This window comes from Halichoeres trimaculatus, unplaced genomic scaffold (genome assembly GCF_033239565.1).
Source record: "Halichoeres trimaculatus isolate MK-OKI-2021-1 unplaced genomic scaffold, fHalTri1.1 fHalTri1_scaffold_13, whole genome shotgun sequence".
In the NCBI taxonomy this organism is placed as follows: Eukaryota; Metazoa; Chordata; class Actinopteri; order Labriformes; family Labridae; genus Halichoeres; species Halichoeres trimaculatus.
In genome coordinates, this window is record NW_027437191.1 from 30,175,031 (window position 1) to 30,201,639 (window position 26,609).

Consider the following 26,609-nt stretch of genomic DNA (forward strand, 5'->3'; position numbering starts at 1 on the left):
AGAAAGAAATTAAAGTTTTTTTTCAAAAGTTTAATATAAAAAAAATCTTGAAATTTATCCATTTATTTACTTATTCTTTATTCATTTATCATTTTTATTTATTTATCTATTTATTTATTTTCATTGATTTAAAAGAAACAATGTCCATTTTTTTCATTTGTTTTGTTAATGTTAAATGGCCTGTCTTTGTAAAATGAGCAAATAAAAACAATAAATAATACTAAACAGTGTAATGACATAACATTTAGCCTCATGTTGTATACACAAGACTGGGGAACGGTTTGGGGAAAGATTGAAGATTTTTTTTTTTTTTTTTTTTTTTTTAACCGTTGTTGAAGTCCACACTATTTTAGCCTAAAAAAACACACTCACTTAAAACAACGACTATCAAATATTAAGAATGTACAAAGCAACGTTTGCTTTGAAACTCAAATACTATCTGATGTATTTATCTGTCAGTCATTTTTATTAATATAATTAGTGATCCACTGACTTTTGTAATTTAAGGCCTAGCTAAAATTAGTCTGGCCTCCCCAGACCTGAAATCCTGGCTCCACCCCTTCCTCAGACCACAGAGGAGTTAACACTGCAGTACCTCAAACAGCCACCAGGCAAAACTGGAAATGAGTGGTGCAGAGAGGAAGTGCACGGTACAGATCTCTATGATACATCCACAAATACAACTTCAGATGCTGTTTGTACAAGGAAAATGATTTATTTTTTCTTTTTGGCACATTGAATCTGAGGGGAATTTTCTTATTTTGATCATGACAGCAAATATAAACCATCCTCTACCTCCAGTGAAACATCATTAAAGCCAGGCTTCAAAAAGCTCGTCCCCTTTGTAATAAAACTATTTCAGTTTTATGTGACAGCATGGTTGTTTGACTGGGTCAAGTGTTGTCTCCTTTTTCAGTTTAGGAAAAAGTTTCCCTCCTCTTCATGACAAACTTGTTGTGAACTCGGCTAACACAAACCAGGTGATGTTTTGCAGTGACATCCTGTGAGATCTTTCTCCATCTTTTCTCCTCAGCATGTGCGCGCCTGCTGTTTGATCTGGCAGTGGGTTATTGTCGTCGGCCTGCGTGACAAAGCATCAACATGTTTATGATTGCTTGGTTATTTAAAATATGCCTGCTGTGATATATGACAGCTTTACCTCCTCATATACTTCATTTTGAGTCACATAAATGCATTTAAGATGTAGATGACAAAACATGGATGAAACGTTCCATACTTTTGTGGACTGTATGTTTTCCCACATAGTTGAGAAAACAAGAAAAAGCTGCAGTGGTACTTCAAGGACAACAATTAATACAATGTAACCAACAAAAGTAAACAACTATATTCATACAAGTGAAATGAATCTCTGTTGCCAACCTCCAATTGAGGGGTTACTATTACATTATCTTAGTTTAATAGACCACAACCAAACAATGCTGCATTATGAGTTTAAAACTGTTATTTGTCATCTCTGCTTGTTTATATAAGGGTAGTAAAGCACTAGCATTATGGCTGTAGACTTTAAAGGTCCCATATTCGGCTCCTTTTCTGCAGTTTAATATGGATCATTGATGTCTTCATGAAATGGTAGTAACATGTTTTGGTCCAAAAAGCCAATAAATCAAGCACAGCAGCATTGTTTCCAGGCTCTCATAGCCCCTCTGTTCAGAACGCTCTGATTTAGTGGGCGTGACCTTCATATGTAAATGAGCCACCGCTGATACCGCCCCGCTCTTCAGCGTCACTCAGAGCGGCGCCACGAGCTCCGAGTGCACAATGTTCAGAAAACAGCTGAGCTCGTTTACCATAACATTACAGGCTAAAACAACAGGCTAACTGCAGCTTAAGTTAGCATCCTGAAGCTAACACAGAGACAGGGGGGACACTGAGGAAAATCTGCTCCACAGCACACAGCATTTAAAATACTCACATTTCCAGGATCTAAGGTCTGTTATGCTGTCCAAAGTTGGAAAAGCAGTCGGCCGTGAAGTGACTAGCACACACATGCACAGTTTTACTGAGTGTAGCTGGAACATTTCCTTGATAAATGAACTCTAGGCACTTAGTCTGTCTTCTTCCGAGATGGGAAACTTGTGCATGGAACTATGTGGCTGTTTACAGCCAAAAACAGAGCAGTGATGGCTCTTCAACTTTGGCATTCCCCTCCCAGGGAGGGGGTTCGGGGGTCTCTGCTCCGGTGGACCAGTCAGGACAGACTTGCTCCTGATTGGTCAAAAAAGGGAAACGCTGACGTCGGCAAATCCCCAAAATCCAAACGGCGCGTTTTAGGTCAGGATTTTACATTCACAAGCACTACTAAGTACAGGTTTTGTCATTAAATATCACATTTTGTGGACTGGAAGGAAAGCCAGGGACCCACAAATTTCACTAAAAAACTTAAAGTGATTTTTGCACAATATGGGACCTTTAAATATGTGAAACAAACTATGTGAGTATAAAACTTTGTGAAGCAAACTGTGTAAACTCAGTGACATCACATATATAGCATGTGATTGCATAAAAAATGATTGTATACATTCAAAATATAACAATTTTGTGTTGTTTTTTTTTAAATTATCTCTTCTTTAATTTTCTTATACTATCATATCTTTTATGTCTGGACTTTTTTATATATATTATTTTGTATATTGTATTCTAATTGTATTAGCTTCTAATTGTTGCTAGTCTCATGTTTTTTTTTTTTTTTTTGTTTTTTTTTTGTTTTGTTTTGTTTTTCTTAAACTAGTCTCATATTGTTCCCATGTGTTTTGTTTCACCAATACACCAATTCAAATTTCCTGTATGTGTAAAGGGGTGGGGGGTGGTTTTGCTACATCTTAGACACAGCGTTTGACCAACATTCGAGACTCAAAAAACTACTAATATGAATTCCTTTGACCACATTCCCACTAAAAACCTGTTACATGTCCTGTGGTGGGCAAAGAAAACCATAAATCTTAAGTAATGCATTAACATCTCTATCAATCCAGCTTTTTTACTCTATTTATGTACTTCTGGATGTTTCAGACTAGGATAGTCCATGTCTGTCTCTTCCTCTTGCTTTTTCCTGTCTATGGATCCATGATTTTGTTGGTTTTTGAGCAAGTTTTTCTCTGAAATGACAGATAATTCTTGGTTGATACTACGGGGATGACCCTACGCCAGTGACCAATGTGGTCGTGAGCATATCATTGCTCCACACTACTCCACCAAAATGGTTGTAGGTGATGGGATTTCTATGGTTTTCACTTGATCCCATGTTTATGGTCCTGATAAGTTTTCTGCTTGCTTTTTTCCAAGGAATTAAGGTGACTGTTAGCATAGCATGCTAAAGTAGAGGCTGAAAAATGATAAGAGCTGTGAAGAGGGATGGGAAGGTTGAATACCATGAACAGACCATGAATGGTGATGGTGTCATATGCAGAAGTTGTTTACAATTTTTTTTTAGATGCAGGAAATGATGAGACTCAGTTGACCAATCACAGGATTTGCAGGCTGTGAACATAGAGTGTGGGCTTTGGAGTCATTTCAGTCAAAGGTATAAACCATGTCTAAAGTAACAAAGATGACTCACACAGTCGTGTATCTTCCTGACAGCACGATGAAGCCTCCTGAGGTCAGGCAAGGGCTCGACACTCCACCACTCTCCCCTAAATCTTCCCAAAGTATCAGCAGGAGTATGAGGAAGTGTCAGCACTCCCACTCGTGACTCCTCTACACACTCCAGGGTAAATAACAGGCTCTCTCGATCGAGCACAGATACAAATATCTAAACTGTTTCCAAATGCTAATGGGAGCCAGGTCTGCAGAGGCCGGGCCTGACAGCGGAGGGGTTCCTGAGAGTCTGTGAGAGGAATGTTTGGACCGCTGGACGAGGCCGTTTGCATTTAAAAGAGGGAAATGTTTGTGATGCAGCTGAGTGAATTTAAGTACAGGAAAAACTCAGCTGGGTTAGCATTAGCCTCCTTGTAGACGAGATTTTAATCATCATTCTGAGGAATCAAAGGGTTATCTGGATACCAACACTTTGAGCTCTTAAGACTGGACGACTTAGCTCCAAATACCCAACAAATCACATCTAAATAAGAAGGCTCTGCAGACATTTAGAGGACAATCTTGTGTCTTTTCTTCCTGTTTACATGAGGGAGCGTACAGGAATGTGTTGTGTAGGTGTCTGTGTGCAAACATGTTTGTGTATTTCATGCAGCGACCTAACAGAGATCCCATAATTACCTCTGATTGGCTGATAGACCCCCAACTCCTACAAAGCCACAGATTTCAGCTGCAGTGAGGATATTTGAGGCCCTGTCACATTTACAGCTTCACCACAATCAGCTTCCCATGGAAATAATTACATCCTGTTTACATAAAAGGACTCTTGTTTGTCACATTTCAATACGGCTGTTTCCATCGGGAGTCAATCTGAGGAATGAAAGCTTTATGGAAAATTCCAAAAATCAATAAAAGGGTTTTATGGGAACTTGGGGTTTGTTTTTGAAATTTTCCAAGGGAGTTTGGGGCCTGAGTGGGATTCAGAAAGATCGATGTTCTGACATCAACACTGAACTTACAACAAAAAGGGACAATGAAGCTGTCAACTGCTGTGATACAATAAGTAAAGAAGAAAAACATCAAGCTGCAACCTCCTGTGTCCAAAAGAGAATTCACTGTGGAAGAGCAACAAAATGCTGTTCCTCAAGCATCCACTGGAGGGTGGCTGTAAAGCAGAAGAACCTCCATTAGAACCCATTTTAAAGTGGTGACAACCATAGACTGTGTGGCTAAGGGTGGCTAACCAGTCAGAGACCAAGAGCCACAAAATTACAGTGGTACTACAAAGAGCCCCATCACAAGCGTGGTCTTACAAAAGCCATGAAAATGCCATAAAATTAAAATCAATACATTTCCAGTTTTCAAATCGAGATTTGCTGTTTGTGTGTTTAAATTTGTATCTGGAGCAGTGTCAAAGACAAATTTCTGTTTTTATTGCAGAAGAGACAAAGTTCTATCTATCTATCTATCTATCTATCTATCTATCTATCTATCTATCTATCTATCTATCTATCGATCTATCTATCTATCTATCTATCTATCTATCTATCTATCTATCTATCTATCTATCTATCTATGTTGATAGCTATGAGCACATGAGTGATTGAGAGGATGAGAGGAGCGCATGTAGAGAAGTGAAACTGAAACTTAAGTATCTATCTCATCACTCAAGTATTGGTCGGCACACCACATATATATATATATATATATATATATATATATATATATATATATATATATATATATATATATATATATATATATATATATATATATATGAATCTATCAAATTCTCTTTGGTTTCTTACTCTATATCTCTATGGAACAAACAGTAGAGGAGAGGAGGGACTGCTTCACACACAGCTCGTTACATGAACACATACACCCTTACACCAATGTTGGACATTCTTGGGTACTTGTATTTGGCCCTTTGTTGGACAGTTGCACTATCTTAACTTTCTGGGACATTTTAATTTTAACGTGATGCTTTTATTTTGAATTTGATTGACAGTGTGTTGTTTGCATGAGCTGGACAGTGCAAAACAAATTTCTGAGCAATCAGACAATGAAGTATTATCTTATCTTGTTATATGGTTTTGTAGCCAAAATACCCCTATCTGAAGCGCCACCATCTTGCAGACAGTATATGCCGCAGGGAATCTGTGTGGAGCCGGGTAACAAATACGTCTTTTTTTTCTTTCCACAGTCTAATCTCTTCTTGGCTCTCCTTTTCAACCTATCTTACTACCTTACTATTCCCGAACTATGCAAAAACATCAGCTGTCATTTATCGTGTAATGTGATGTAATACCCCGTTTTTGACTTAGGCTATAACTAATGAAAAAGAAACTTTTCAGAAAAAAAAAACGACTTGAACCCAAGGCAGCTCAATATCCTTATAGCCTCATGTCACCACAGCAAACAGATGTGAGAAAAATTTCTATGAGGTGTACCAGTTTGTAGTAATTTCAACCACAGCTCATCTGGAATGGCTGGGGTGATGGAGTTTTTGACCTATGCTACAGCCAGCCACCAGGGGGAGCAATTTTGTGGCCACCTCACTTCAAGCCAAGTGATATGACGTCCATTTTTTTTTCTAGTTTTTTTTTATTTATTTTTTTACAGTTTATTATCACATCTTAGTACAAGATATAGTTTTTCATGTGTAAACCTTGATCTTTTTTAATCGATATGTAATGAAAAGGTCAGATTTTTGTACAATAAAAGGACTGAGACCTTTCATGGTTGGTCCTGATTAACGGGCGTGGCTTATTTGACTGGTAGGTGGACATGATGTGGCTGTTTGTCCATTTCTGGGTGACGTCACTGAGACTGTTTACTTTCTATATAATCTATAAAAACAACAAGATGTGCAAATAATGATGGAGCAAGACAAATAGGATGACTTTTAGAAATAAAAGAAAAGCACAAAAGTAATGTAATGTACGTGTGTATATCTCTGCAAATATTTATGTTAAGTCTGAGTTGGAGAAACTCAGATGTTGCATAATACAGAGGAGGGGTCATGTAGATTTGTTATGGCCAACATCATTCCTCTGGCAGAGCTGCTGAATCACCGAGGCACGGCTCTGCTTAAAATGAAACAGAGGAGAGCAGAGTGAAGGGCCTGAAAGGTGAAGTTTGCAGAGGAGCAGCTGTGCTCTGTTTTTCTAAACGCAGTGAGGGAAATGAGGAGGAGGAGGAGCTCCTCCCAAAAACAGTGGAAGGAGGTTAACTGAGGGTCTGTGTCTGCTCAGGGTCATGTGTTGGGTGGATCTTTTAAAGAAGGGTAGAACAATATGTTTAAAGAGGGAGTGTTGTGTTTTCCCATGTTTTAAATAAAGATTCAAAATTACAACACTGGATGTTCAGACTGAACGTGTGCAGGTTCTAAAAATAACACAAGATCTCCATAAGACTTTTTTAAATGATGAGGTCATCACATAAGGCTCTACGAACTAGGAGTGGGCCTTAAACATCAAGGTCTGCTCATAGCTCCACCCCTGACAGGCCTCTAGAGGGCTGGCCAATCAGAATGAAGGGGGTTTGTGGAACATTACAGGAGCCTTAAAGAGACAGTAGCTCAAACAAAGCGTTTCAGATAAGGTTTTCTAATCGTGTAAAGCCTTAAAAAGCACTCCATCTCTGCCTTAAGCAACATTTTTCACATTGTGCAGTATCCCTTGACCATTTGTTGACGTAAAAACATCAGTAAATGCAGCTTCTAGAAGACAAACCAATTCAAAGATGACATAGCTTGAAAATCTCTCGCTATGTTGAATTTATAATCAGCTCTTCAACCGAAATCAATCACAGCTCAAAGACGAGGAATGAAAAGTACAATCTGAACCAGCAGGGACATTCTTCTTGCTCAACATGTAATGACATAGTGATATACAGATGTATTGTTTCTTTAATAGTGAAGCCTCTCATGTGTGTTAAATCTTCGCAAAATTGCTTTTGACTGCTCATTGATGAACACCAGAGTTTTCAGCTGTCAGAAGTATTTTATGAGCAGGATGATGAAGGTTTATAGAAGATGGCGAAGAAGAAGAGAAATATGTTCTTTCGTCAGAGAACAAATAGCTGGATTTTAATGTTCGGAGACTGTCACGGCTCATCCTCTGGGTTACCACAGCTGTCTGCCATGTGGGAGAAAACCCAGCAACCCACAACAAGACCACCATCGTGCTGCTGCTGAAGAGCACTGTTGATGTACAAAACCCAGAGCCTCAGCTTCTACATTCACAGAGGTTGTCTGGAAGAGACGATGAACAAAGACGGATGCGGAAGTCAGCTGTAAACAAAACACCTTAGGTAGAAGAAGAGGGGATATCAGGAAAACATCTTGATCCTCACCAGTGATGAAATAAGTTCCAGGGTCATAAATTCACTCCTTAAATCAGCCCTGGTGGTACTTTTTGGGTGTCTAGGAACGTTGGTTGTCCAATCCCAGAAGCTGAGTATTTCTGATTTAATGATTTCTAAAACAGTGTTTCTCAAATTGTGGTAAGCTATGACCCTGAGGTTTTTTTCGTTGATTGTTTTTTTGTTTTGTTTTACATGTATCATTTTCTTAAGATGGGGACAGTTACAAGAAAATCAAATGAGGAAGAGGAAACCTCCAGCACTGGTCAGAAGAAGGTACAACAGTGATAAGATTTAGCTGCATTTAGCATTGTAGACACCGTAGAAGCTAACTGAATCAACATGAAAATTTAGGGGCCATTTATACAACAACGATTTTAGGGTGAAACACAAAAGTTTTGTTGCGTTTCAGCCTCGCGTTTAAAAAGCAAACTTTTGAAAACAGCCCCACAGAGTGAGATTTTTCTGAAACTCTGCCGACACCGTTGCCATGAAAACATTGAGCTGGCGTTTTCAGTGGAAACACTGACTGTCTTTATACAAAATGAGCATCTGTTGCTCCACTTTTGCACTTAGTATTCCGCAATACACCAGATGATCAACCCAACTCTACTTCGGTGGAGATCTCCCAAAAGCGGCTTCTGGACAAGACAGTTATAGAGCAGACAACAGACCTGGCTTGCTTACTACAGTGTTTTCAGTCCCTCAGTGTTTCTGTGTAAACGCAGATTTTTTTCACTTAGTGTTAGTGTTTAGTGTTTTTTTCAGTTGAAACGTTGTCGGTAAACGAAAAGTCCACTTTCAAAGTGAAACAACAATACCACAGTGAGTAAATACAATTTACTGATTACAAGATTTTTTAGGACCGGGAACAAACATTTTGTGGTGTTTCCATTGACAAATCCAAGGACAGATCCCCAAATAACCGAGAGGAACCACTTTATGGGACCCGTCCATAGGGGTACCAGACTGAACTGATCTGATCCCAGAAAGTGTATCTACAACACTCCTCACCTTAGTGTGACAGTGGCTGTATTTCTCCTGGCGGCACACAGACTTCTCTGAAACAAAACTTGATTGCGCTTTTCTAACAACCACAAAGAAAACGAACCACTGGATTTCTTCCATCGTTGCTCTTTGTTTACTATGTCACATTTTTCATCTTTGTTGAATTTATTAGAAGGGTACGCTGTGTCATGCTGCAATGGCATCACGATATTATGTAACTGGTACGGCTATCAACGTCCGGCTTACACGCCGTCTACCACTAGGGAGCACGGTTGGCTGTGGAAACACAAACAGGACCAGGCTTATCTAAACAAACCCATATCAAACCTTACTGATCTAAACCAGACTGCTTGGTGGAAACAGGGCCTAAGTAGACCCTAAACCACACTGTGTTAAGTGCTGTGAATCATTAGCTGAAGGGGCTTTGAAATCTGAGTTTATAATAATAACCCCTCTGTTTGCTATCTTGGCTGTTGTTCTGGGGCAAATTAGCTCGGTGGTCTCTGAGTTTTATTTATTTATTTTATTTTATTTATTTATTTATTTATTTTTATTTTCAATTTAATTCAATATATGTATTTTATTTATTTTTTTCTATTTATTTATTCATTTTTTTATTTTTAATTTTAATTTTATTTTATTTCATTTCATTTATTTTAATTAATTTAATTTAGTTGAATATTATTTTATTTTATTTTATTTTTTATTTAATTAATTTAATTTATTTTATTTTATTTCATTTTTTATTTAATTAATTTAATTTAATAATTTAATTTAATTTAATTTAATTTAATTTAATTTAATTTAATTTAATTTAATTTAATTTAATTTTATTTTATTTTATTATTTTATTGGGGATTCTTCAGCTCTGAGATGTTACAGTTTAAAGAGTGACCCTGTCACCTGGAGATCTTCAGCTGAACATGTCAGTGGATATCAAGTTTACAACAGCAGTAGAAGCAGAAGAAGTCCACAGGGATACATCCTAGATTAGTTTTGAATGGGTATGTGTCAAAGTTTCCTCTGCAGATAAGTATTTAATGATAATCTTAATCTGTCTGAGAAGGATGCGTCCCACTGAAAGTCATCTATCAGGAACAAACCTGTATCCCGGGTCGAAGGTGTTTCATGGTTATACTAACAATGGCTTCTCACGCTTCTTTGCTTTCAAATGTCGACAAATCCATCTGCAGTCCAAAAAAACACCATCAAAACCAGCACAGGCTGCATATCCAACATGCTAACAGGCTAACTGTGATGCTACGCATAATAATGCTGGAAAGTCTTCTCCTTCTATGGTGTCTTTTTGCTGAACAACCCTCTGTGTTGATATCTGACTGCCCTCTACTGGTCTTGCAGTTTTTTGCAATTACCTTTTTTCTTTGACACAGGTCAGTGGCCTGATTTGCGTAACCTATGGGGGTGATGAGTGTGTGATTGCGACCTGAAATAACACGGTATCACTTCCTGGCACTCTGACCACATACAGCGTGTTTACATCAAGTTATTTTGACTTTTTTATAAAGTATTTTAACGAAGTTTACAAGATTCCTCCACATGTGTTGTGCTGCTTCTGAAGCATTCCTCATTATAATTTCTTGCCAGGCTTCTAAACCCCAGAAAACAACATTTATTTGATTCAGCCTCAGTTAAATGAGACGTACTCGCTTGGACTCATACGCCAGAAATGTTCTGAAGTCGGTGACTGAAGTCTAACCTTCCTCTGGCTGCAGCTTCACTCCAAACTCCAAACACATGGGAATAATGATACACAAGCTTAATTCCTCCCCTGCTGCCATACAAAGCAAACAAACATATAAGACTTTAATTTAGTGTCTGTATTAAATGTTGAGTTGCGTATTGAAATGACTTCAGAGCAAAGAGAAAGCTCCTTTTTAGAGGGAAATTAATTTTCCTCTGGTGGAGGAAAACGGTCTTAGAGCAGATCAGAGGCCGGGCTGCCGCTCAAGGTAAACAGGTGTGTGACGTGAGAATAGAAGCTCTGTGTTTTCATGTGTATTACTCAGATTTTCATTTCACCATCTCTTGATCATACGGCTGAGTCGAGTCCTGAATCCTCAAAGTTTGAGTTCAAATGTTGTCGTCTAAACTTCATCACATCTTATGAAGAAGTGAAAAAACCTGCGTATTTCAAAGTACAGTGGGGAAAAAAATAAGTATTGAATGCGTCAACTTTTTTTTCTCATCACATTTATTTCCAAAGCTGCAATTCAAACAAATCTCTACCAGACATTGGTATTAATTCAAATAATCCACACATGAAAAGAAATCATAACGTTCAGGTCCTTAAACACTGATTATGTGGAATTAAGTATGATAACACAGGAAAGAAGTATTGAACACGCTAACTGAGACTCATTTAATACTTAGTGGAGAAGCCTTTGTTTGCAATGACAGCTTCCAGAAGCTTCTCGTATGTTTTAACTTAACACCCACACTGCTCAGGTGTGATTTTGGCCCATTCCTCTGCACAGATTGTCTTTAAATCTGGAATATTTTCTTTTTGTGAAACCATTTGAGAGTCAACTTTGCCGTGTGCTTTGGATCGTTGTCCTGCTGGAAGGTCCAGCCACGTCTCATCTTCATCATCCTGGTGGATGGCAGCAGATTCAGATCAAGAATTTCCCCATACATGGCTCCATTCATTGCTCCGTCAATTATATGAAGTTTGCCAACACCATGAGATGAGAAACAACCCCATGCCATGATGCTTCCACCTCCAAACTTCACTGTTGGTGTAGTGTTTTTTGGCTGATGTGCAGTGCCATTTCTCCTCCAAACATGGTCTGTAGTATGACAGCCCAAAAGTTCAGTTTTGGTCTCATCTGACCAGACAACATTCTCCCAGTATTCTACAGGCTTGTCAAGATGCTGTTTAGCAAACTTTAAACCAGCTTCAACATGCCTTTTCTTGAGGAATGGAGTCCTGCAGGCTGAGCGTCCATAGAGGCCTTGGCAGTGGAGTGCATCGCCTATTGTTTTCTCTGTAACAATTATACCTGCTGCCTCCAAGTCTTTCTGGAGCACTTTCAGGGTGGTCCTTGGCTGGTTGAGTACTCTCTGACTATCTTTCTGACTCCCTGGTCAGAAATCTTCAAGGAGCTCCTGTGCGTGGCCTGTTGATGGTAAGGTGGTGCTTCTTCCACTTGTGAATAATGGCCCCAACGGTGCTGACTGGAATATTCAGGTGCTTTGATATAAGTCTGTAACCAGTTCCATTCTGATGCTGAGCAACAATCAGGTTGTGAATGTCTTCAGAGAGCTCTTTGCCTTTACCCATCATGAGGTGTGTGGTATTTAACTGCTTGGTGAAAAAACAACCTTTTTTATAGGACCATCAATTTGCTCTAGCCCAGCTGATGTTGGTTTGCACTAATTGGAAGTTCAAGTAATAATTACTGACAGATTTCAGGTGGTTTGGTGCATTTCCTTGCCAAAGTATACAGCCTTTCCATGGTGTGTTCAATACTTTTTTACTGTGTTATCGTACTTAATTCCACATAATCATTATTTATGGACCTGAACGTTGTGATTTCTTTTCATGTGTGGATTATTTGAGTTAATACCAATGTCTGGTAGAAATTTTGTTTGAGTTGCAGCTTTGGAAATTAATGTAATGAAAAAAAAGTTATTTTCCCCACTATATCTCTTTCATAACAAACTGATGCATCTTCCAGTGAGGTCATGCGGATTTAAAACATCTGTTATCCGTCTAACAAGAGGAGAAACTTGTAAAAATGCTTCATCCAGAAAGGACAAGGTCAGGATTTAGAGCTTTTTAATGTCTGTCGTGACTCTGCAGACGCTCTCGTGCACTGACTGAACCCTCCATCCTCCCACTCCTGACTCCAGCCTTTGCCAACAGAGAATAACGTCTCGAGCTGGATGACTCGAGTTCAGGAGGTTGTCCAGACCTTTTATTTTCTGAGTGGATGCTGCTCGGTGCTCTCATCATTTGTCTTATTTGAGCGCTCTGTAATCACATTTTCTTTCTTTCTCCTTCAATCATGGATAAAATCTCTGTTTATTTTCAGAGCTACATGCTGACTCATTGGACACTTTGCAGCAGGTGTGATCTCTACTTTCTCTCCCTTGAACACACATAAATATACAGAATAATTGTTACCTGAGCCGCAGTGAAAGGCCAAGTGTGTTTTTACAGCTGTCTACGTAATGAGCTCTTCGGGGGCCTGTCAGCTCAGCGGTTAGCTAACGTCTAACTGTATGTGGACATGTGTAACTGTGTGTGTGTGTGAGTGTGTGTCCATGTTAGGTAATGTCTCCATGTGCCACCTCACACTCCTGGCAGATTTGAAGTTATAATGAGTGAAATTACACCGTCTGAGCCGGGAATCAAAATGACAGGAGGGCTGAGAGAAAACGTGGGTTGTAAAAGTCACATAGAAACGAGATTCAGTTATTCTGATCACACACACCAGCTTCCTGCGTGGAGACCAAGAGGACAGCTGTAAATCTAATTTATTTGACACTAATCTGTACAGACACAGCTGAGCTGAAGGGTTCAGTTACCTCTTCAGTCCAGTTTAATAAATGTAAAAAGTTAATGACTCTTCAGAGCAAACACTTATGTCCAATCCTCCGGTGCCTTTATTGATTCTGCTTATCAGTCATAAGTGTCCTGTGAAATTTCTCTTTATTAAAAGTAGCTTTACAGGTTTTCTGTGTCAACATTTTATCAAGTTTATGAGTCAATAAATATGAAATTGGTCACTGGATCTGGATATCTATGGACGTAAATAAATAAATAAAATTGAGTAAAAATCACACGTCATGTCACATAAGCTGCGTTTCCACCAAGGAGACCAGTTCAGTTCGTCTCGGTACAGCGCGCATTTTGTGGCGGGTTAGTGACTAATCTTGGGACAGATCCCGAAATAACCGAGACGAGCTGTCACTCTTTTTGGGACCCTTTTGTATGGGTGCCAGACTGAACCGATCCACTCTCAGAAGGTGGAGTTACAACACTGCAGACCGTTGATTGGTCAAAAGAATCGTCACTTACCCTGCGACAGCGGCACATAGTCTTCTCTGATTGGACTTTCTATCAAAGAGCTACATGCCAATCACAGAGAGGACAAAATGCTGCATGTCTTCCATCTGTGCTCTTTGTTTACTGTATCGCGTTTTTCTTCTTCGTTGGATTTATTAGCGGGGTAAACTGTGTCGCGCTGCTACGGCGTCACACTATTGTTTAACAGCTGCGGCTTGCGGCATCCAGCTTACACGCCGCCTACCACAAGAGGGCACAGTTTGCAAACGGGATCAGACTTAACTGTACCAAATCGTGCAAAACTGTACTGAACCAAACCGTACAGCTTGGTGGAAACGCAGATTTTTGACTGAAGTAGGCCATCTAGTGTCTCCAAGTAGTTATAGCAATGATTTGAGTTGTTTGGAACACTGAGCTGTAGATATGAAGTGAGCCGTCAGCCTGCACGTACCTTTTCTTCTTTCTTGCTTGTTAGAATTTTGACGTTCACAGTTTTCAGTATTATTGACAAAGACTATGATATGTTTCTTTGACAAAAGTTGAAATTCTGATGTAACACTTAAGTTACATCAATGTGTAAAATCCAATCTGCTTTATTTATATAATACATTTTAAAAGCAATGAAGTTTACTAAAGTGCTGCACAATTAAAATCAAATAAGAACATCAATATAAGAAACAGGTATTTGTGTCAAGTGTAAGCCTACCGCTAGCATATCAATGCAATTTCCAGTAAAAGAATAGCAGCAAGCTAGCACTATTTTTCCCATATCGTTCTTGGTACATTTGGAATTGTATAACATAATAAATGTATTGAACAGGAATCTTATATGAGAGAGTAATGTAAATTTCTTTTTATGTATAGTTCTTTAGTAAAACTTCAGTGGAAAATCAGTTTCTTTTTGAAAACAGTTATCCATTTACTAGGCTCAGCAGCTCCGGGGGAAATTAAAGAACCAAAAAGGGAAGGGAATTGAAAAGCAAAAAAGGCTAACAATGTCGATTCACTGAACCATTTCTTATCTATTCTTAGCAAGAACCAGTTTTGGATACCCATCCCTACAAGGTATATACTGTATATTTACATTACTGTAAACAATGGAAAGAAATGACCTCAAAGTGGCCCAAGCACTTGCTTTCTATTGGACATGTGACTCAGAATAAATGAAATGTCTTAAATAAGTTGGGACCAATTACACTCACCTCTGCCCAACACAGAGGACGTGCAAGCTCCAAGTTGGAAAAGCTTATAAAGTAATAGCTGACACCAGACTTCCACCTGATCTGTGTTCAGGAAGGCGACAGTAGGAGTCATAAGACCAAGGATTAATCATGGTGATGACAGAATTTAACTTCAACTTTCAACTTTATTTTATTTGTATGGCACTTTTCATGCTTGTGCAACACAAAGTGCCTCACAGAGGATAAAAACAAAAGGGAAGACCAAACAAACAAACAAAAAAACAAACAAACAAAAAAAAATAATAGAATTAATAATTAAATAATTAAAAAGAATTAATAATTTTCTGCATGTGCATGTCATATCCTTCATTTTACTGTTCAAACAAAATGACATCTCGCGTTTTCAGCATTAGTTAAAATTTAGGTACACCCACTGCTGTGCTTCTTGATCACGACCAGTCAGAATCAAGAGATGGGCCAAACTCCTGACATCAACTTTGCAGATAATGATGGCTGACACTGAGAGGTCAGAGCTGCTAATGCTGTGATGCGATACCTCTGTAAATCTCAAGAGCCGTATAAAATTTTGGTTGAACTATCATGTATATCATTTGGGAGTCATAGATGATTGGCCTGTGTTGAGGTTTATGTAAGAAGACGTGATGTATCCTGAACCATGTGCAGAGATGACATCACTCCACAGAGTCAGCACAAAGCGCTGATCCTGCGAGGCACATTCGGCAACAAACCGTTTTCTCCTCTCCAGAACATCACAGCTACTTAATCCCCTTCACAGCCAACCAGGCCTGAAGTGTTCATGTGGAGAGAGCCAGAGAGGTGTTACATCCCGGTCATTAACGATGAATTATGTAAGTTAGAGCTTCCAGACCCCGGCTGAGCCCACAGGGTTAGAAAACTACACATATACGGTGAAGCGGTGAAATGAATTCCACCTGGGAAAGTCCGACCTGGCCGAGGTTTCCAGAAAGCACATCTGGCCACATAGTTTGTGCTGGCTGGGTTTGGTGTTTTTCACCACAGCTACAGAGCTTCATGCCCCCTTCTCACACTCCTCACTTCACTTCTCACTTCACTTCCTTTGTCGAAGCAAAGATCTGCTCTGCTTCTCTCTGTTTCACATTTCTTAATGTTATAACTTCATTCAGCTGCTTTGGGAACTCGTTGTACTTTCAGGTTAATGACACCTTTTCAGAACACAGGAAAAATTCAAAGCAGTACGATACGAACAATGCTGTTTTTCTCAGGCCTGGATCAAAGATGCTGAGCCGCTGTAATAACTAGAAAACAATAATTAAGCTTCTCTAAAATACCCCCTTCTGTGACCTCTGGCAGCTTTAAGTTTTCCAAATATACTTCCAGACTAAGCCAGTGGTTTACACGGTGAACCCAAATTAAAAAGTGACAGCTGCCAGTCCAAACAGGCCTCTGATACCTTATCTTTTTCTCTCCATACTCCAGTTTACCAGAGTCGATCAGGGCTGTCACTGGATGATCTGAAACATGAGTCCATTCATGATGACTGACACTGAAGACTGAGTGACGCTTGAAAAGCTGAAAATGTGAAATATTTGTCCCTATTTTCTTTCGTACATGGCTTGACTAGAATAAATACTGCTTTTATGTCAGCCAAGGTTTTAGTTGAGTCACCAAACCTCAAGTCCAAGTCAAGTCTCAGTCACCAAGTGGAGTTTTACCAGGTCAGTACACAAGTCAGGATAAGAGTTGGACTCTGGGCTGTATCTTTGGCAGTTTTTTAAACCGCTTTATGCTAAACGTAGCACAAAAAGTAAGCAAAGGTTTGTAGACTATGTCTTTGCTATACTAATCTTAAGTCTTGGACAGCCTGTTTGTTTGGAAGCAGAGCCAAATCTGTGGGTTACGTCAATGACAGACTTATCATATCCCTTCTGCCAATGCCAAACATCTCATGATTGGCACCAGACTGTCAGCATGTGAGTGTACCAGCAGCTCAAAACCACAGTTAAGTTTATCTGTTGTGTGTAAGAAAGTTTAAAAAATAAATGAAATACTTTTTTGTACAGGACAAAGAAATAAAAAGATATCTATTTCTCCACAGGGGGCGCCAAAATTGCATGAGCTTCAAGTATCAAGTTTGGTGGTTTTGATTCAGTATATTTTAAAGGTAGGGTCTGCAAAAATGTATCTTAATTGTTGGTAAACACAACATCCAAACCAGGCTCCTCCTCCTTGGTTCAGTGCCAGCTGCAGCACACACCCAGAGCCTCCGACCATGACTTTGCGAACACATCCACTGGGCCAGCAATCACCTGTAGCATCGCATTTCTACATGGGAGAGACTCGAGAGCCGTGCACCTGACTTAGCATCTTAGCGCAAGCTAATCACAGGTATTTGACACATACCCGGTTAGCAGAAAGCTAACTTGCATCGCTTGCATCATCCTCATTTAAAGGATAATTTCGGTTTATACAGCTTTAACATTGTTTATAGAATGAAGTAGACCAAATACTCACCCAGAAGGCTTTCCTGATCCAAGCAGTGCTTCGGGAGATATTTAGATCCAAAATCGTGCAGCGGACGTCCATATGATGGGATCCATTTGGGGATAGACAGCGCTGCTCCTAAAACTGCGTTAATCGTCCAAAAACTCGTGTTTTTCACCAATGTTCTATCATGGTCCGCTCCGGGTTAGTCCTCTGCTGCAGTCTGTGTCACTCCAGACAGCGCTATGTGGCTGTAATGACCTCTGAACTGACGCAGACTTTGTTTATGTTTGCCCCTCAAAGAAAGGAGGAAGTGGGGTCAGCTCCCCAGAGAGTACTGCGCATGCTCTCACGAAGCACTGCTTGCATCAGGAAAGCCTTCTGGGTGAGTATTTTGTTCTAGTTCATTCTATAAACATCGTAAAAACTGTATTAACTTATCCTTTAAGAAAAAGCTTTTCCTGTTTGTGCTACGTCTACTATTGTAGCTGCTCTAATTAGCTTCCACTTGCTATTATCAACACACAAAGTCACTTGAGCACTGGGCACGCTGTGATTGACTGAGGTAACCATGCTGACTCTCCACCCAGAAACGTCCTGATACAACCAAAACGTCAACATACTAGCAAAGGAGGGGGTTGAGGCATACATAGACACTGACACATGTGTATAAAGGCCCATAGAGGACAACCGAGTAGGATTACTCCCGTAAAAGTTGAGTTTATTTTTTTTTAAGGAAAGTCCTGCAGACTCTGATCTAAAAGTCTTATTAAGTGCAAAACATTTTTTTTCAAATTGAAACGGTTGAAGTGTCTCTGATCCTCTCAGTCACGGCACCAGATCAGACAGGTTTCCATTCAAGTCCATGTGTCACCTCACACTGGATCTGCTCTGCTGTGGTCCAGCTCCATCCTACTTTGCTCAATGGCCAAGTGGCGATGCATCAATTCACTGTCAGGCAAATCAAGCCGAACAGGAAGTTGTGCACAGACACTACCTAAATACGCCCTGTGACTTTCAAAATAAAACAAACCGTATCAAAACCGGATCGTACGGACATAATGAGCTGAACCAGACCAGGAATGTCACCAAGAGGACAAAACAATGACACAAACCAAATAATTATCTGCAAATCAGCGGTCATTACAACTACGTTATATATCATTCCTTTCTTCTCTTGTTGTTTCTCTTTTCCTTTCTTCAGTTTGTCTTTGCTTTGTCAGTGTTCCTCCTCTGAGGCTGGATTTGACGACATCTGTTCAACACTTAAAACAGCATAAAACATCTTGATAAATGGCTCCCTGTGTGAGGAAAGTGCTCGACATATCACCCTTCCCACATGCCCAGACAGAAAGGCCAAGAAATAAAGCAAGTGAAATTGAAAGTTCTACATTGTGAGAATAAATCAACGAGGAAAGGAACAATCCTGGATTTTATCTCGGCTGTATTTTATTGCTTCCCTGATCAGAAACAGCAGAAGTTTTCAGCTTTAGTTTGAGGTTTCTGGGGTGAAAATGCCGTGTGATTCAGAGCATTTATTCCTCAGTTATAAGGACTGCAGGAATAAGGGATTTGGGTGGATTCTTGGAGGAAGTTTTTGTAGGAGCTCAGGTTCCTGACATCCCACAAGGTCTGTCATGTTCCAGCTCTGAGTGAAGAGGAGAGAAACACTGAAAGTTTCCTCCTGCAGGAGACCAGAGCTGTGGAGGTTATCATCTGCTTTCTACCATAACACAAATACATGTCATCAAACCAGTTTTTACAACTACCATCAAACTTTTCATCAATGTATTTTCTAAGAGCTCTAAAATGTTAACTGTAAGGTTCATTTCCTGTTGTTGAAATACTTTAATACAACAAAGTAAATCGAGACAATCAAATATCTTGAACGCAGTGGAAGCAAACCTCAAAAATGTAACGGGAGGGGGGACATGTGTTTTAAATTAATGTCCACTCCCTTCCCCTTTCTGGGCAACGTTAGGACTCTGCTGTGGAAGTTCAGTGGGACAGTAACAAAGAAAAGACGGTTAAAAGAATCTTTATTGAAGTTCAATGCAAGCCAGTCGCATTTCATTACAACACTCAGGTTTACAAAAATAGCATGTTTCCATTCTTGTAATTTACTTTTTTCAGTGGCAAAAAAAATATTTGTGTTTCATTAGACTCAAAGTCATGAAGTCCAGATGGTACAAGTCACCACTGTGTCTCCACTTTGTTAATGGTAGAAACTGTTAAAAGTGTGAAATAGATATTGGAAAAAAATAAACAACGTCTTCTATGGACTCAAAAATCAATGTTTAAATTGAGTTTTTTATGTAACCCCCAGAATTTCTGAATAAAACAGGAAACTTGCAAGTAGGGATGGGTACCGAATTCTGTAAAAAGTACCAGATATTGATTCACATAAAACCAAAAGGTCCCATGTTTAGGTACCTAAATGCATCCTTGTGACTGTGAAGGAGTGGAAGAGAAGGTGATTTTCCATCCTGAACATGAACACAGCATTGAAAGGTTGTATATTGAAGGACAAATTTGTCAAATTGGCTTTTTTTTGCATTTTATTATTAATTAAATTGATATTTTTTACCACATAAACATGAAAAAGTACCAAAAATTGGTACCGTTGAGTACCGGTACCAATTACCAGGTACCAGGCATCGGTATCATATCATTTCAAATGTGAAAGGTACCCATCCCTATACAGGACGCTAGTCTCCCAATGCGTATGGTAGAGCAAGTCAGGTCTGGTTCGAAATCATCAATCATCAGAACAAAAAAGTGGCTCTGATTTTGCAACTTTTGAATTTTGCAAAATCTTGGATGAGAAACTTCATCGGTACCCACTTGCCACCAGTACAGACTGGGGTATATTTGTTGGTTTCTCTGGTGCAATGGATGCAGAGCCCAGGATCCAATTATGATCAAAACCAAGATACTCAAGTCCATGTGACTGTTGCATATATAGCCCTGTTTCCACCAGGCAGTCCGGTTTAGAACGGTATGGTTTCGTACAGGTTGGCTCGGTTTAGTCTGGTCCTGTCAGCCAACTATGCCCCCTTGTGGTAGGTGGTGTGTAAGCTGGATGCATGACGCCACAGCCGCCCGACAGTCTACCCTGCTAATAAATCCACTGAAGAAGAGAAACGCGACACAGTAAACAAAGAGCAACAATGGAAGACATCCACCAATTTGTTTCAGAGAAGGAGGAGAAATACAGCCGCTGTCGCACGGTAAGTGGTGATTCTTTCGACCAGTCAACGGGCTGAAGAGTTGTAGCTCCATCTTCCGGGATCGGATCGGTTTAATCTGGCAGTCCCTATGAAAGGGTCCCAAAAAGTGGGACGGCTCGTTTCGGTTATTTGGGGTTCTGTACCGGGATAAGTCAGTGGAAACGCCACAAAATGCACGCCATATCGAGATGAACCAAACTGAACCACTTGGTGGAAACGAGGCCAGGTAACTCTTCTTCCTTTAATGTTTGACCCAAGACTTGGGGCCCATCGAGGCTGTAATCTGTCTTCACTTTTTACACCAGTGGACAACGGACTGAACACATGATATCACAATTTTGAAAGTCATAAAAAGACATTTCCTTTGAGTTCAGTTTTTATGGCAAGCTAGGCTAATCAACTTCTGCCTCCTACGTACAATCATTATCAACGGTCACCCAGAAAGGTGTGAAAAAAAGAAAATCAGAGGTCAAATTCTGAGATCTACAGATCATTAAATGACAGTTTCACCCAAAGGTGTAATTGCTACAGAGTACCTGCTCTGAAGTGTCAAAGATAAGACCACTGCACTTAATTTTTACACTAAGACAACCAATAAAGTGCCATCCATTAGGATGTGTCAATGTGTACGAAATGTTATAGCAAACACAAAACTGTCAACACCCATATAGTAGTGCATGGGGAAATAAGGTCTTGAGTAGTCTAGACTGGAAAGACCACTACTTGAGTCAAAAACATTACCTTCATCTTAATCTTTTATCTGTTCAACCCTTAATGAAGTTTTGGTGGCTTGACATCAGTCCTAACGCAGTCTTTGCTTCCTGTACATTCAACAAGGGATGAGCTGAACTCTTGAAATCTCTTCGTCAAAGACAGACGGTGATTCTGGTAAGATCCTACCAGAAAGGTACTGATATCTGTACGAGGCTTGGTCTATTTGGGAAAGTGTAAGAGGGCAGTATTTGCCAACAAACCAACATGCTGACTTCAAAATCTGTTCATGCATACTTCTTGACAGTTCATCTTGCGGCAGCAGTTTTTTGGTCCATTCTAAGACCCTCTTCTCAGCGTCAGTGTCAGTACCTTAAAAGGCCAACTTCAAATTTTAATGGGTTGAATTTGTCCAAAGCCTCTTGATCGTCTTTCACTCCCAAAGAAACAGAACTTCCCCCTTTAAGTCTAAGTTGACAGTATTCCTCAGGTTCATACCTCCCTTCAGTTTCTTCGTACCAAACAAATCCCCCACGGAGCATATATCTACTGCCTCTTGGACCCATTAGCCGGCGTCACAGCTCGTTGCTGGGTGTTGACTCGATCGTGGTGGTATGGCAGGCCTGGAGGTCCAGGAGTTCCTGGTGGCCCAGGTGGGCCCACTGGTCCTGGTTTTCCCCTTGGCCCTGGTGGTCCAATAATGCCAGGAAGTCCTTCCTGGCCCCGCATTCCTGTTGGCCCTGCAGGTCCTACGTCACCACTTCTACCAGAAGGTCCCATGTCACCCTTCTGGCCCCTCTCACCACGTGGTCCTGGGAGACCAGGAGCCCCTTTGGCTCCTTTGATTCCAGGTGTCCCTCTAGTGCCAATAGTGCCTGTTTCACCTTGTGCTCCTCTGGCTCCGACAGCACCCTTCTCCCCAGCAGATCCACGACTTCCTATTGGGCCTCTGTCACCTTTGCTGCCAGTCAACCCAATTGGTCCTTTTGCGCCATTCTCACCACGGTTTCCTTTGGGCCCTGGTGGTCCAGGAGCTCCTTTTGAGAGAGAATGATGAGTTGAAATACACAACAATGTTTACATTTCCTGCTTTTGTGTGTTACACATATTTAAAGAGTGCTCGGTAAAAGATAGAGTCGTCTGCATAGGGTGTGACCAACTGTAAGATACTGGACACTGATGTCCCCTTAATCCACTGTCCAGAACCATACATGGTGTGGAATGGGACTGTTATTGTAAAGCTGTACCTTTCACTATAGTGAAGTTCTTTATGAGCTGGGTGTGGTGAATATCCACAAGCTTCAACTCCTCCATCACCATGGAGAGGTTCCTGACATCCACATCCAGTCGGACGTTCAACAACATGTTCTGCTGCCTCAGTGTGTCGGCCAAGTGCAGCAGTAACAAGACCGTGTTGTTAAGGTTCTGAAAAAAGGAAGAAAAATTATTGGTACCAAGGTCAAAATCTATAGAATGCAAAGACAGGAATCTTACGATGAAGCTCTGAAAGATCTCCTTGGGAGACTTTCTGTGCCTCAAATAGTAATTCAAAGGAGGGACTCTTTTGGTGGCAAAGGTGGTGTCAGTAATAAATCTAGACTCTTGACACCGTTGTGAAAGCACCTTAAGCTTAAGCAAGTAGATTTAACCCTTCACTTATCAGTACCTGTAGATCCTCTGTGTGTCTGCCCAGGCGACTCTGGCAGGACGAGCTCTCGATGTTGATGTACTTGTACATACTCTGGACGTGGCTGACAGTGGCGTTGATGCTGGAGGAGACTGTGTCAATCTCCATAGCGATGGAGTTCAGACGGCTGTCCAACGCTGAGAAGCGCTCACCTGTGCGGTTCTCATAATACCTTGAGAGGAAATTTAAAGAAGGAGAGTCAAATACCCAATGATAACACAAGAAAACATTGTAACAGTTGGACATTTTACTTAAGATTGATTACAGGAAAGAGAAGAATCAATGTCATCTTCTGCAGTACCTGGAATGGTAGTGAAGGTCGTGCACATTCTCCTCGTGTTCGTCCATGAAGGATGTTACGTTGTCAAGCTGCATCTGCAGGTTCATCACCTGGGAAAACAATGGCAAGTTGTTTTCACTTAGTCAGAAGCCTAATCCTTTAAAGACAACACTACAGACACCAAACGTGTTGTTTCTGGGGGCAGTCTTTCAACCTGTTTCTTCTGGGAAAGGACTTGTCAGACTCTTTATTGGCAAGTAATTTTGATAGGCTGGGTTAACGCAGAGAGAAATATCTTCCTCCCAGTGATGCCTCTTCTAGCTTTTGCAATGACTTATAACTTTACGAAAGCTGTACACACCTGTTGAGTGAGGTCGTAGTACACCTCAGTGGACATGGCGATTCTCTGGTGATCTGCGACAATGTTGTTTTGGAGGAACCTCATGTTTTGCGTGGTGGTGCTCGTGTTGGATTTTATTGCAGTCAGGACTCTGCTGTAGTTCTGCCAGTCGGTGGTCAACTTCTGCAGGACCAGAGTCTCCTCGTCTGCTTTCCTCTGCAGGGCGTCTATCCACATCGTGCTGGAGAGCAGAGGAAGTGAGATGGTTAAAACATGACGCAATTGGTTTGTTTGATTTTTCGTTACCCAAATAATCAGAAATACTGTTTGAATAGTCATTGTTTTTTTAAAAGCTCAAGCTTTTCTTCCTGCTCTCAATAATTGCTCTCCATGCCTTTTGTGTTTGTAAACAGGAAATAATTCCCCCAGAAAAGATGGATGATAAACTACATTGGTTACACTCTACAGCAGATTTACATCAGTATAATGTTTAACAGCTGGGCCCTTCTCGAATGGGAGATCCCACTTTGTTATTCTTACAGTGCTTTCCCTTCATGAATAATTACAAGGATAGTTTAGTAATTGCAGTTGTGGCTACAACTTTGGCTTTTTTCTGCTGTCAGTCACTGAAGGAGTCTCTACTTGGCTGGTTCACAAAAAGGTCACCATTACAGTCACATGAAGCTAACAGGATGGGATTATGTTGCAGAATGTACCTTTACCCTTGATTATAAAAACAGGACAGCCAGCTCAGTTAAGAGAGTATCTGGATATGTGTCCCGTCATTCACCTGAGTGCCACTGTCGTGTTCACTTGATGTGCTGTAGCCTTGATGTCGTACTGATCCTCCGTCAGAGTCTTCATTTTCTCTTTGGTCTCCTCGATCACGTCCTTCCAGCCCTCCATGCGATCCACGTATCGTTCCAGAGACTGGTTGAGGAGTTTGATGGACATGAGGTGGTTTTGAACGTCACGTGTTAGACGGTTGCTGGTGGCCTGGAGGGTGGTCTGTGTTTGGGAGGCCTGGTCCAGGACCTGGGGGAAATAGTTGTTTTCATCAGTATCGGACACATCTCTATCATTTGTTGGTCATGGACACCAAACTGTTTGTGTCTTCAGTGATATTTTAACTATTTTTGCTCCTGTGTTTGTCTGGAGATCCTACATGTAACCATGGCTGCATTGTTTACATGTGAAATCAGCTGTTAGCAGCCTGTAGCTTGTAAGTGCTAACTGGTGCTAGGCCTGATGTTTCCCACAAGGTGAGGAGAAGGAGGTGAGGATAACGTGCTGGTTCTCAGGTGTGAGCTAAGAAGTGACAACATCGACCTGTCCTTCCATCCATTGTTATTGGGAACGTAAGTAGGGATGTTCCGATATTACATTTTCACTTCGGATACGATTCCGATACTGCAGCATTGAGTATTGGCTGATACCGATATTAATCCGATACGATATCAGCATTGAACATGCATACTTTTATTACTAATTTTGTTATATGTCTGTCATGTTAGAAAAGGCTTGATTAAGTGATATTGTTCAAAGAAAGAACAGAAGTCAGCAACAGTAGGTGTGAGGAAAAACTAACCCATTTATTATTGACCAATGGGTAACAATAGTTTAACATTTAACATAAAAAATACTATTAATTGAATAAAATAAAGAATAAATTAGAAGAGCCAGAAAATAACCTAAATAAATCATATAAAAACAGCTGGAGCGGAGTCTGGAATGGACTGCTTATATCGGAGTGCTTATATCGGAGATTTTAGATGCATTCCGATACGATACCGATATTTGTTATTTTGCTGATATCGGACCGATATCCAGTATTAATATCGGACTGGGACACCTCTAAACGTAAGATCTATCTCCAATAAGATGGACGAGCTAGCTGTGCTAACCCAGCGACAGAGGGAATACCAGAAGGCAGAGTAGCATCATGCTATTCACAGACATGGCTAACGGAGCGAACACCAGACACCAACGTCACATTGGAAGAGCTTCACCTGCTGTGAGCAGACAGGATCCAGGAGACAGAGACTGAACAGACTGCTGAAGAAGCTCAGTCCTGGACCCTGTGGAGGTGGAGGCTGACTGACTGGACAATGATGGACAAGCTGTCAGCATCTATTTTCTTATGGAGCTTTTTGCACTTTCTGTACACTTTCTTACTTTTGTTTTCTTGATTGCTGCTGTGACTTCTGAATTTCCCCCACAGGGGGAAATAAAGTGTTTTCTATTCTATTCTAAAAACAGCATCACACAGACATAAAACCCAAGATGGGTGTTGATTTTGGAGATTACACCATCATCATCATCATCTACCTGCTCCTGTCCTAATATCATCCTCTGGATGTCCTCAAACTCTTTCTTCAGCCTGCTGATCTCCTCGCTGTACAGCGTCACATCCAGGCAGCCTGAACAGTTGGAGGTGGAGCTCAGATCTGAAATCAAAGAGAAAAAAAATCAAAGGGTGAGTCATGATGGAAAAAAGAAAATAGTTACAATCTCATAATGAGCATCTGTGTTTTATGAGCCGGAGAACAACCCTCTGACGTCACGATCAATCATCACACTTCATGAATGGCTTCTAAACAGGAACATATTCAGGGTGAGTGGTTGTTTTTGTCCACTGCTGTTACAGAGGGGTGGCATTTGGGATGGAATAAAAATATTATCATAAAAAAAACATTTAAATAATAACCTAAAAAAATGAGCCATATCAGCTGC

At 40.4% G+C, this 26,609-nt stretch overlaps 1 protein-coding gene across 1 annotated transcript in view; it reads right to left on the reverse strand.

Annotated features, from left to right (window-relative positions):
- Positions 1–19,650: 19,650 nt before the first annotated feature.
- scara3 (scavenger receptor class A, member 3) overlaps positions 19,651–26,609 on the reverse strand; it is a 31,360-nt gene continuing 24,401 nt past the window's right edge. Inside the window, exons 6-12 of the mRNA XM_074685935.1 lie at positions 26,205–26,323; positions 24,667–24,911; positions 23,898–24,117; positions 23,558–23,646; positions 23,236–23,428; positions 22,817–22,994; positions 19,651–22,606 (exon numbers count right to left, since the gene is read on the reverse strand). Of these exons, the coding sequence (XP_074542036.1) occupies positions 22,116–22,606; positions 22,817–22,994; positions 23,236–23,428; positions 23,558–23,646; positions 23,898–24,117; positions 24,667–24,911; positions 26,205–26,323 (1,535 nt within the window). The 3' untranslated portion in view covers positions 19,651–22,115. The remainder of the gene's footprint in view (positions 22,607–22,816; positions 22,995–23,235; positions 23,429–23,557; positions 23,647–23,897; positions 24,118–24,666; positions 24,912–26,204; positions 26,324–26,609) is intronic.